An 11,946-nucleotide genomic window follows, 5' to 3' on the forward strand; every position below is an offset into this window, starting at 1 on the left:
TGTAATTACTGCTGGAAGCCAAGACATGACATTTATGAATGTTGTAAGCGCATCGCTTCTTAAAAGAAAAAGCAGCAAAAGGGACTTGATGTCACTACTACTGCTGCTGCCCCAGATCATGATCATGAGGCAGCAAACATTGCTCACCATGAGTGGGCTTTCACGGTGACATGCCAGTACCATCCAGAGAAGCATGCTACAGCCTTGTCTGTCTTAGATTCTAAGTCACATTGATGCTTCGACAGTGGTGCTTCTAAGCACATCACTTCTTGCAGATCACTCTTTCAGACATTGGGGGCTGCTCCAAATGGTGGCATAGTGACATGTGCCAACAATGCTTCATATCCCGTGAAAGGGATTAGCCACGTTGAGGTCACTTCAGTTTCAGGTGATACGATCACGCTCATGGACGTTTTGTTTGTCCCAGGTATCAAAAAGAACCTCATCTCCATTGCAACCATATCCTTGAATAGCTTTCGGGTTCTCTTTGATGGTTATCGATGTGCCGTGTATGACAACCAATACAATGATATTATAGTACTTACTGGGTAACTTTCTTCTAGGCTATATTGACAAACAGCCTGCTATAGAGGCAAATTTGATGGCTGAATCTGTAATTTCAGATTCCCACTTATGACATGCGAGATTGAGTCACCTCAACTACAGAAGCTTGGTTAAATGCATTCACAAAACATGGTGGTTGTTCTCCCACCCATGCATGCACCGGTTAAACATGTTTGTAAGGGATGCTTGTTGGGCAAAATGCACCGTTTCTCATTTCGAAAGGATGGGACAATTGGTGCATCCAAGAAGCTTCACCTTGTGCATAGTGATGTGTGCGGGCCGATGCGGACAGCATCTCTTGGGGGCTACCTTTACTTTTCTACCTTTGTGGATGACTACACCAAATTTGCTTGGACATATGGCATGAAGGCCAAATCTGATGTGTTCCCATGCTTCGAACATTGGCTTGCCATGGCTGAAAATGAATCAGGGAACAAACTCCTTACTCTACGCACTAACAAGGGGGCAGAGTACATGTCCCGTGAATTCTCTAATGTTTTGGCAGCTCGGGGTATTATTCATCAATGTACAGTGTCTTATACTCCACAGCAGATTGGGCTGGCAGAGGGGAAAATTTGGTCAAAGATGGAAATGGGCAAGTGCATGCTCAAAGGAAAGTCTTTGCCAAGTAAGTTTTGGTTGGATGCTGTCATGTGCTCCAACTATGTGCTCAATCGGGCACCCACAAAGGCATTGAAGACTCACACACCTTATGAGGCATGGCACAGTCGCACACCTGAATTCCCATATGCAGGTTTTCGGGTCATTGGCTTATGCTCATGTTGTTGGGATATCTCAAGGTGTATGCCCCAGGCACACCTTGGGTTCTATGTGTGTGTGCTAGAGGCACAATTAGGTGCCCATAAGCACTGTTAGGTGGTGGTAGAAGCCACATAGGATGATTGAGAGAATCTAGGAGCAGATTGAGGAGATGATTGTGGAGCTCAGAGGTCATCAGTGATGTCAGTGATCATGTAAGAGGTGCCTACTTGAGGACCTCACCTTTTTTCATTCCAAAAGCAAGAATTCTCAGTTTGTGTTCACTCCATGCTTTCCTTTCAGTTTACCAACATGGTATCAGAGCCCTTTGATCCTCCTTGAGCCCATTTGTGCCACATCATCTTCTTCTTCTCCATCTTCTTCTTCTTCATCTTCACCATTTCTTCCCTTTCTTCCCAAATCTTGCTAAAGCTTGTTCTCCCTCAGTTCTCCGCCATTCTCCAAGCCCATCCTGCTAGAGATACCCCTTGTTTGGGCGAACTTCCACCTGCAAGCAATTGAAAAAAAAACATTTCTGCTGGCTGCCATTCTCCAAACAGCGCATTTTTTCGTCATTCTTCTGTTGCAAAATACTCCTTGCCTGCTGCACCATTGCTCGAGCCCTCTTAGGAGTAGATGGGCGACCTCAAGACGAACATTTTAAGTCACTTTGCAGCCCATTTGGTTCAGTAACGAAGGAGAAAACGTGAAAACACAGGTTCAGCCTGCAGCAACTCCCCCAGGCAAAACAGCACGCCATTTCGCCCAACCTCTGTGCTAGATCTTCTCTGGTATATGAGCTTTCTTTTGCTTCAGAAAGCCCTCTTTTCTTTGCTTTGAAGAGTGAGATACAAGCCCTCCAAGTTCAGGCCTCTGTTTTGGACAGTTTTGACAAGGTTGTGAGTGTGATGCTACATTAGATGCTACTTTAGCATTTCTGAGTTTTTAAAGTTTTGAAAAGCATCAGTACAAGTGTGGCTACAACTTTCTTTTAAGTTGCTATACCTGGATTTGCTTGGAAAGCTTTCATTTAGCCACCTCTGTGAAGCATGTAAGTGAAAGCATCATTGATTTGTAGTATGAAATTTGGTCACAAGTCTTTGCTACATTAAATGCTTATACTTTGAAGCTTTTCAGTTGTTTTTCTAGCCTTGTAAGAGAGAAGACACTGCCCAATTCTTGGGTTAGACCCTCTCATGGCTACCATCTTGAATATGGATAAGTTCAATGGTAAGGGCTTTCACACATGGCAGATGAAGGTTAAATTTGCATTGATGAGGGAAAACCTCTAGGGGCTTGTCAACGGCTTCAACTTCTTCTTCAACAGCCTCCAATGCTGGAGAATCCTCAGCTCCGACACACCCGGCAAGAGATCCTGCTAGAGAGGAGAAAGCCTATGGCATCATTGCTCTTGCCTTAGGAGATGACTATATTCATCACATCTCTGATTTGGAGTCTCCTTCAGAAACTTGGCAGAAGCTTGACATTATTTTTGGTGCTAGCTCTCACATCTCAAAATTGTCACTTAAGATTGCTTTCTTTGAATTGAAGATGGTTAGTGGCACTCCTTTGGCTACCCATGTCAATTACATGCGGAGTCTCATGACTCAACTTGCTTCTATCAACTCTCCTATCACTACAGATGATGCAATGGCAGTGTTGCTCAAGAGTATGCCTGAAGATTATGATCATGTTCTTACCACTTTGAAAAATCTTCCTAATCCTAATCTTAAAGGTCTTATCTCTGCTCTTCAAAAGAAGAAAGGCACATGGAACTCCGAAAAGGCAATGATATAGCCTATGCCATAAAAATCCAAAAGGGCAAGTTTTCACCTTGCAATCATTGTGGGAAGACTAATTACCTCTCAAAAGACTGCTTCAAGATCAATCCATGCAAACACTGTGGCAAAAACAATCATCATGAAAAGTTTTGTAGAGCCAAAAAGAAAGCAACTTCAAAGTCAAAAAATGCCAATCTACTTTCAGTTGATGTGCCTCCATAAGATGAGGCATCCTATGAAGATTATGCTTTTTGAATCATCTCCATGTATGCTCCAGATCTCTTTTTTATTGAGTCAAGGTACTCAGCCTGGATAGTCCTCCAAAATGAATGAAATAAACTATTCTGTGTTTTATAAACACCTCTGGTCACCATATGATGTAGGCCATGTGTGTGTTTTTGCTCCATGGTACTTCCTGCAGACATTGTGTGCATGTACATGCAGGGGAAATAACCATTGGAAGGTCTTTTGTATCCCTTTTATTTACCTTACACCCATGGGAACCCTTGCTAGCTTGAGATCCTAGCCATTGATAGATCTATAACCACCATGAGATGGCATGTGACACCTTGTGCTAGCTGTATCCTTGACATAGCATGAGGCATTCCCTTGAGGGGGGGTATGTTGGGATATCTCAAGGTGTATGCCCCATGCACACCTTGGTTTCTATGTGTGTGTGCTAGAGGCACAGTTAGGTACCCATAAGCACTGTTAGGTGGTGGTAGAAGCCACATAGGATGATTGAGAGAATCTAGGAGCAGATTGAGGAGATGATTATGGAGCTCAGAGGTCATCAGTGATATCAGTGATCATGTAAGAGGTGCCTACTTAAGGACCTCACCTTTCTTCATTCCAAAAGCAAGAATTCTCAGTTTGTGTTCACTCCATGCTTTCCTTTCAGTTTACCAACACATGTGCCATCTCAGCTGAGCAACAAGATTGAAGACAAAGCTGTAAAATGCATATTCATTGGTTATAGCACAGAGAGCAAGGGATACAGGTTGTATCAGACCAGCATGGGCAAGGTCATTGTCAGTAGGGATGTTGTATTCGCTGAAAATGTGCCTTTACCTTGGCTGGAATGCAAAAAACAGCCTACTTTTGATTCCTCAGATGTCTTTGATACATTGTTGCCTCTTTTTTAGTCGCCCACAGATCCAAAGCTACCAGTGCAGAGTGTTGTGCCATACACTTCTACCCCTCCAATAGTTCCTGCTCAGCCTGATATGCCTTTCGTTGATGATCATGCTATTGAGCAAGCAGTTGCACAGGAGAGTGCTGTCATTAAACAGCAAAAATCAGTCCCGAGATGGCTTTTGAACACACTCAAGGACAGCAAACAAGCTGATCCTTTGCTAGACCGCACTAGAGGTGCGCATCAACAGATGCATGGCAACTATTTGGCTGTAGCTTTGGTTGCTACTGCTTGCAATGAGGAACCTTTATGTCACAAGGATGCCTTTGACAGCAAGGAATGGATGGATGCCATGAAGGCTGAGCTTGAATCCATTCATGCAAACAACACTTGGGAGTTGTGTGACTTGCCAGCATGCAAGCTTGCCATTGGCACAAAGTGGGTCTACAAGGTGAAAAGGAAAGCTGATGGCCGTGTTGACTGCCTCAAAGCCCAAAGAGATATGCACAGCAGCATGGCATTGACTTTGAGGAGACCTTTGCTCCCACCTCACGCATTACTACTATCAACGGATAGCGACTAGGCATGATATTACGACACTAGGGTGTCACACAGCAGCAAGTGTTTTATGCTTGGAGCTTCATGCATCTCTTGGTTCAGCAAGAAGCAGCCTACTGTTGCCACATCCAGTTGTGAGGCTGAGTACAGAGCAATTTTCACAGCTACAATAGAGTGCGTTTCGCTTCACAAGTTACTTGCAGATCTTGATATCATTCAGCACGACTCTACTACGATCTACACCAACAGCCAAAGTGCTTTGGCGGTTGCTAGAAACCTAGTGTTTCATGCGCACTATGTTCGAGAGCAATTGTCTAGTGGAGACATCTAGTTGTCCTAGTTCCCACCGAGGACAACTTGGTAGAACTTTTCACGAAGGCTTTACCGCGGCCCACGTTTGAGGCATTTCGACATGCTTTACACTTGGCTACTTTTGTTACGTGAGGGATCACTATGTACAAATCATAGGTTGCTATATCATACCATGGAGAGGGGTTTGTTAGCACTTAGCCCTGGTATGAGCCTTGTAGGTGAGGTTGACCTCTTTGGTCAACCATATGGTTGACTTGGGGGCCATATAGGCTGCCCTTTGTATTTTCCTCTTATCCATTTTGAGCAGTACTACATTTTGCTCCAGCTTGTTGTTTGCTTCCCACACTCCACTCCAATTCCATTGCTTCCTGCACCCAACAAAAATGGGCACTTTGTGTTTTATGGACAAATCAGCAGTTATCGTGGCTGATTTCAGGAGTTCAAAAGTCATTATCTCCGTCAATGCAGCCAATGAAACCCGGCTTACACTCCACTATGATGAAGGCAGACTGAACAGCACAGTCATTGGCCAAAGTGTCAAGAGTAGCAAGGTGTCCAAGAGAACCACTACGAAGATCTCCAGATGAGCAGATACACCGATTCTCCAGGTCGCTCTACAACAAGCAGAAAACATCATCCTGTGTGCTCCACAGTGGCACAGTTTAGAATCAACCCAATTACAGCAAGAAGCAGCTTGTTCTCACAAGTTTAGAATTCAATCCAATTACAGCAAGAAGTGGCTTATTCTCACATGGTGGCACCAGTTTAGAATTCACTCAATTACAGCAAGAAGCGGCTTGTTCGCACAATTCCCTGGATCACTTCCAAGCACATAGCATAGACTCAGGTGTGCTACCCAAATCTTTGATCTCAGCCATTCAAATAAGTCTGGAGATACATTGCGAGGGACAAGTATTTTTAATCTACATCAATGTTGATGCAAAACCACCTGCAACAACTCTCAGCAAGAGAAAATATTGCAGAAGTACAAGGAACTCTTCTTGACACCATGCTTACCACACTCACAGCTGGAGGACCTCTGCATTGAGCTCCTTTTCCGATCTTCTCCACCAAGCACACATTGATTTGGCAAAGACATGGAGCAAGAACTAGAAATCCAGTAGGAGCAGCAGCTCAGAGCAGGGTTCATACAGCCATCCAGCCCTGCAGTTCTCCATGTGTTGCACCTTTCCTTTTTGTCAGGAGCACAAAGCCAAGATGTCTGTACTGCACCCTCACCAACTTGATGGTGAAGAGTTGGTTTTCAAAGACCAAGATCTACCACATCTTGGAATTTATCAACGGGGCCAAGATATTTCTCCAACATAGATATAAAGAGTAAAGACCATCAATTAAACCTTCAAATTCATTGGAGCGCCAACCACATTCAAAAAGAGGAAAGTTCCGAACATTCAAGAGTGTAATTGGTAGAACTGTCTTTTTGGACGATATGTTGACTTTCTAAAAGGATTCCACCCAGCATCGAGAACATATCCACCATGTCCTTCGGCTCAATTCAATTACACATCAATGCAAAAACCTAGCTTCTTTGTTAAAGGAGTTCACAACCTTGAATATATCATCAGCCCCATGTGTGTCCTATTGGATCCAAACAATGTGGACAGAGATGTGCCCACCACTACAGATTCTAGGGCACAGTTTATCGTTCAGACTGGCCATCAAGCGTTGCAATGGTTGCAGACCATGCCAGTAGCACAGTTGTCCAATCATCAAATTGGACAGAGCCATACACTTCAACAGTTTGGGGGGGGGGGGGGGGGGGGGGGTAATTGAGTTAGCAGATGCTCTAAGCAGGAAGCAAATGGTTTCTACAATCTCCATTGTTTACGGGTCCACTCTTGCCGATATGTGGAACAAGTACCATGATGATACAAAGTTCCAAAAGTCTTGGTTCAAAGTTATGTTGGATGACCATCCTAAAGACTACGCCATAGACCGTGGGTGGTTGATCTACAAAGGAAAGCTTTGTGTTCTATCTTAGTTCTTTTGCATGCAACTCATGATGCAACAGTTAGCGGACATTGAGATTTGGAAAAGATCAAAATAGTTTTTCTCCAAAGTTTTCACACACACACACACTTTTTTTTAAGTGAAATCCATAAACTTTATATTAGAGTGAGCAGTTCCTATATTACAGTAAGCAGTTCCCAGAAAAGGAACATGCTAATACATCGAAAACGTCATTATAAGAAATGTAAGCAGAAGCATATAAGTGATGAGCACATAGTTTTTTTTAAAATGAAATACATGTATCTTTATATTTAAAAAAGGCTGTTCCCAAAGTGGGGATCAAACAAATACAAGATCAGAAAATTTCATTGTAGGACAAGTTGAGAGTGTAATCTATCTGACTACAGACAAGCAATCATAAAAGGGTAGCCTGGATGACATCCGGAAATAGTAGAACATGGAAGAAGTATGCTCTCGAAAGACTCTGTAGTTCCTGTTTATTGACGAGCGTGCGCACGCACACATTACATGTATGTATGTATATATGTATGTATGATATATGTGTGTGTACGCACATACGTACGCGCGCACGTGTGTGTGTGTGTGTGTGTGTGTGTGTGTGTGTGTGTGTGTGTGTTAGCAGTTGGCCTTGATGGTACTTGGGATGCTACCACGGAGTTTCAAGAGCTTCGTTACGACTGTGACAGTAGGACAAGGGACCAAACCTCTAACTTTTGAGGAGTTGGGTCTATTACTGCTAGAAGTGCTTCTATTGTGATGAGCTAGGCCATATTGGGAAGGATTGTAGAAAAATGGTGGATCAAAAGAACAAGGAGGAGTCCGCCTCAGATTCAAATGATGAGACAAAAGCTATGATTATGCTATCGAGAGAATCTTCTCTTCATGTGTCTCAAGAAATGCAAGAAGGGTAGGTGTGGGTGCTTCAAATCTCGGAAGCAGAGTGATTATGGACAAGGTGTACTGAAGCCAAAAGAGTACTTGCTTGAGACTCGGTGAGAGTTCATGGTGCAAGTTATCTGGAGATATTCTTGGGATTTCATTTGTCGAGATGGTGCAGCCCTTGCCAGCGGAAGGATGGGTTGGAACAGACCCTAAGAGCATGTGTCTAGAAGACTCCAGGTCGTTCACTCATTATAAGGGGGACAGCTAGAAGATAGTGGCATTCGGATTGCTCAAGTTCGAAAGCGGGAACGTGACTGAAGGTGGTGGTGCCATCTGGTGCTACCTTGGATGTACCTGTGTATCAGGACGGTTTGCTTGTAAAGGACCGGACCTAGAGGAGCAGGAGCCACTGGTTGAAAAGCCAGGAATCGGAATCGATACTGGAGGTTTCATCATGGGAGCTACTAGGGCAACTTCATCGACGAGTTGGCATTGGGCCGAGATGTGTCGGTAAGAGGGGGTGTTGGAAAGGTCACCTCCCAATCAGTAAGCCCCCAATCAGGAAAGCATGGGGGAGGGAGACCTAGGGCAAGATATGCCTAGAGAAGAGAGAGGGGGGGGGGCTGCCACATGGGCAGCACCTCACAGCAAACAGACGCTGCATCAAGAGGAGGAAAGATGGCGGGGCATCTTGGATCTGGAGGGGACTAAAGAGCAGCAAGATGGCGCTGATGGATGGCAACACATAGCGGGGTGTTGCAGCAGGAAAGGCGCCTACCTACGGACAGGTTTGTGGGCAGATCTATGGCCTGCAATAGGCCTGGCAGGAGGGCAGGTACAGGGCACCCAGGAGGCCAGCTGGAGCAGCAAAGGGGCCTGCAAGTGAGCAGGGCCCTGCCCTTATATGGGGCTGGGCTGGCTGGTCATCTGGCCAAGCAGGTCGGTCAGCACACAGCCCTAGATTGGATTGCCCACATCCCCATAAAGGGGGCAGGTGGGGTGGCTTGAAGGGGCCAGCAGTCGGCCATAAGGGGCCCTGCTGGTCAGTCAGTTTGGGGCCACTTGGGGCCTATAAAAGGAGCCCCTTGGGGGCATTCTACACATTCAGCAGATAAGCAGATCAGGCAGCACAAGGGGCAGCAAGAGCCGCACCTTTGGGCCTACATCCAGGAGGCGGCGCGGGTACTGAGCTCACTTAAGGCTGAAACCTAGGCTGTCTACTAGGGCAGCAAGGTAATGAGATCTTTGGATGGAGAGTCTACATATGCTCGAGGTGGAGCACGCAGGCTCAGAGATCTGTAGGTATCCGACAAATAGTAGAAGAGCCTTTCGGTAAGATCAGAGGACCACATCCCGATGGGACCCTGGATCTATCTTTTGTGTTGTGTCCATAGCTTTGGACGGAAATATATTCTTTTGGTGGATTCTATATTTGGCTTGGTTCACTGTCTAATTGCTAATCTGCACCACACGTCTATGTGAAGCATATTAAGTAAAGAAGATTGTGACACACTCCTGGGCTATTCTATCAGTCTTCCGCTGTGCGTACCCTCTGTTGGTCGCTTTCTAAGCGTAAGTATCCTGGACGTATCCTGCATTCATGGCCCGAAAGGTTTTGAGATTCCCCACAATATGAACAGCGCAATCACATACTGAGGCCATTAAGCCCAGGCTATGATAAAGAAATGTCGTTACTGCATATAATAGACCACATGACTCCAATAAGTAAAAAGCTGTCCTTCCAAAACCCCCGAGCAGGTTATTTGGACACCACCTCCACAAATTCTACTTGAGTACGTATATTAAATCAGTTCGAATACAGACATTCTCCCAGAGACAAAACAATCACCAGTTATGGACGGCAAAGTAGCGCTCTTCCCTCGAACATTGAGATGCCTTCGAGATTTCAACTCGCCACCATCCACCACTTCACACAACACTGAATCAGCATCTTTTGATTTCACGACCAAAGACATCATCCCTCCTGCAAACAGTAGCAGTAGCCGGTTATATTTTCCTGAAACACACGGATAGCTTCGCCCCCTGCTCATAGAAGTTGAAACATGACGAGATTGTTAAGAAAAAGATTGTTAAAATTCTATTACCGTCCACGAGCAGGGTGTCGCCTTTTTCAACGTCATTGACAAAATCATCATAGTTCACACTGACACAATCCTCTGTTCCAACCCCCCTCCTGATTGTGAAGGTAAATTCTTGCCCTTTTGCAAGCTTTATCGGTTGTGGCAAGTCTCCGCTCCTTACCTCTGGACCCTGAAAGTCATTCGAATAGATTAGTAGACAGACACCAAAAAGCCGGCTTGGAAGGTAAGCTGGGGGAGAAGGGGCGTATTTGTTGGCTTGGGAAGATCGACAGAAGAGACGTCCCGGGAAAAAAAAACAGGTTCTTGTTTAAGTCCTTGACACACAAACCCGGCAGGGACTGGCCATTTCACAGAATCCAAACGCTTCTCTCACCTTTGTATCCAGCATGATAGCTATCACGTTCTCCGGTGACTGGGCGTTGTACTCTTTCACAAGGTCGATCACTTTCTTATGAGAATTGTGATCTCCGTGTGACATGTTGAGTCGAGCAACGTTCATACCCGCCTCGGCAAGCTTCCAGATCATCTCCCGAGTGCTGGTAGAAGGGCCAATGGTGCAGACGATCTTGGTCTTGCGTTGAAAGGAAGGTTTGTTCCACATCCCGCCGAGATCTCGCAGAGAAAGCAGTTGCTCGGCAGACAAAAATCCATCTTCCTGCATCAAAGGTGCCCAGGCATAAAAAGTGTCACAGGTGCCTACCTCCATAAAGACTGCACGACGGATATAAGCGTAACCGGAAAAGTTGAGAACAACATTTCTGGCGGCATCCACTAAACATTAGTCATCCAAGGGCGGCAATCACGTTTGCATGGGCTGTCCATCAATCGTGGAAGCGCGGTTCTAGATCGGAAAGCTGCATTCTACAAAGCAATACAGCACGCACGGATAAACGCTGCATGGTACGCCAACCGTTCATCGCGCGAGCCAATGATTCGGGGCTCTGGAGAACGGCTTTGACGAGGGCAGGGGAGCAATTTAACGAAGGCAATACAACGAGCGATTCCAAAGTACGCGCAAACGGGCACGCGTTGGGATGGACATGTAAGATAAGGGGCAGAAACAAAGGAGAATCGAAGAACGGAAGCAACTGTGGGACAAAACGAGGGATAACGTACGCTGAGGTGATGAGGGGGGAAGCCAAGGGGGTCCCGGTCACGGGAAGAATCGTCGGGGGAGACGGGGATGAGGAGGGGTTCGGGGCGGAGGGAACGGCGAGGGCGACTGAAGCTGGAGGCATGGAGGACGGGGGGGGGAGAGGAGGAGGGAGGAGGAGGGGAGGAAGAGAGGGTGGAGGTGCGGAAGGAGGCAGCAGAGGAGAGGGACGAAGAAGAAGAAGAAGAAGAAGAAGCAGCAGAGGAGAGGGGAGCAGCTGCCATCGCCATAGCCATGGAGACACACACACACAGAGAGAGTGAGCTCTGTTTGTTGTTTGTGTTTGTTGAGGAATTGAAGGTTGGCATATTTGGCTTCCGCTCCCGACAGATTTTAACCCTTTTCTTTTCTTTTCTTTTCTTTTTGCCCGATGCCTCCCATGCCCTTGATCTCTCCGACCCCTCTTTCCCATCCCCCTCTTTTGTCCCACCCCCCACAATTTTGGAACCCCCACCATAGATTGCTCCCCCATGCAACACTTCCACCCCTTTGAGGTGTGAACTTTTATTAGTCCATTCATGGATTCACACGTCTCCAACACTTTTGCATAAACACTTAGAGTAGAGCTCCTCCACTCCTTGGACTGTCTGCAATTTGCTAATCTACTTGTCGATGTTTCAAGCCGCATATTAAGGTGTGACTCAACCAATTCTTTCGTTTCCTCATGGAGCAAGCAAATGCTTGTGATCAAGCATCTCCACAAGGACA

General features: G+C 45.9%; 1 protein-coding gene across 1 annotated transcript in view; it reads right to left on the minus strand.

Annotated features, from left to right (window-relative positions):
• LOC147901333 (pyruvate kinase isozyme G, chloroplastic-like) overlaps window positions 1-11,510 on the minus strand; it is a 28,304-nt gene extending 16,794 nt beyond the window's left edge. The window contains exons 1-4 of the mRNA XM_087375704.1: window positions 11,202-11,510; window positions 10,459-10,740; window positions 10,089-10,254; window positions 9,833-9,967 (exon numbers count right to left, since the gene is read on the minus strand). Coding sequence (XP_087231830.1) covers window positions 9,833-9,967; window positions 10,089-10,254; window positions 10,459-10,740; window positions 11,202-11,474 — 856 coding nt within the window. The 5' untranslated portion in view covers window positions 11,475-11,510. The remainder of the gene's footprint in view (window positions 1-9,832; window positions 9,968-10,088; window positions 10,255-10,458; window positions 10,741-11,201) is intronic.
• Between the last annotated feature and the right edge of the window lie 436 nt (window positions 11,511-11,946).

This window comes from Dipteris shenzhenensis, chromosome 6 (genome assembly GCF_047967505.1).
Source record: "Dipteris shenzhenensis isolate YYH24624 ecotype China chromosome 6, Dip_SZ_1.0, whole genome shotgun sequence".
In the NCBI taxonomy this organism is placed as follows: domain Eukaryota; kingdom Viridiplantae; phylum Streptophyta; class Polypodiopsida; order Gleicheniales; family Dipteridaceae; genus Dipteris; species Dipteris shenzhenensis.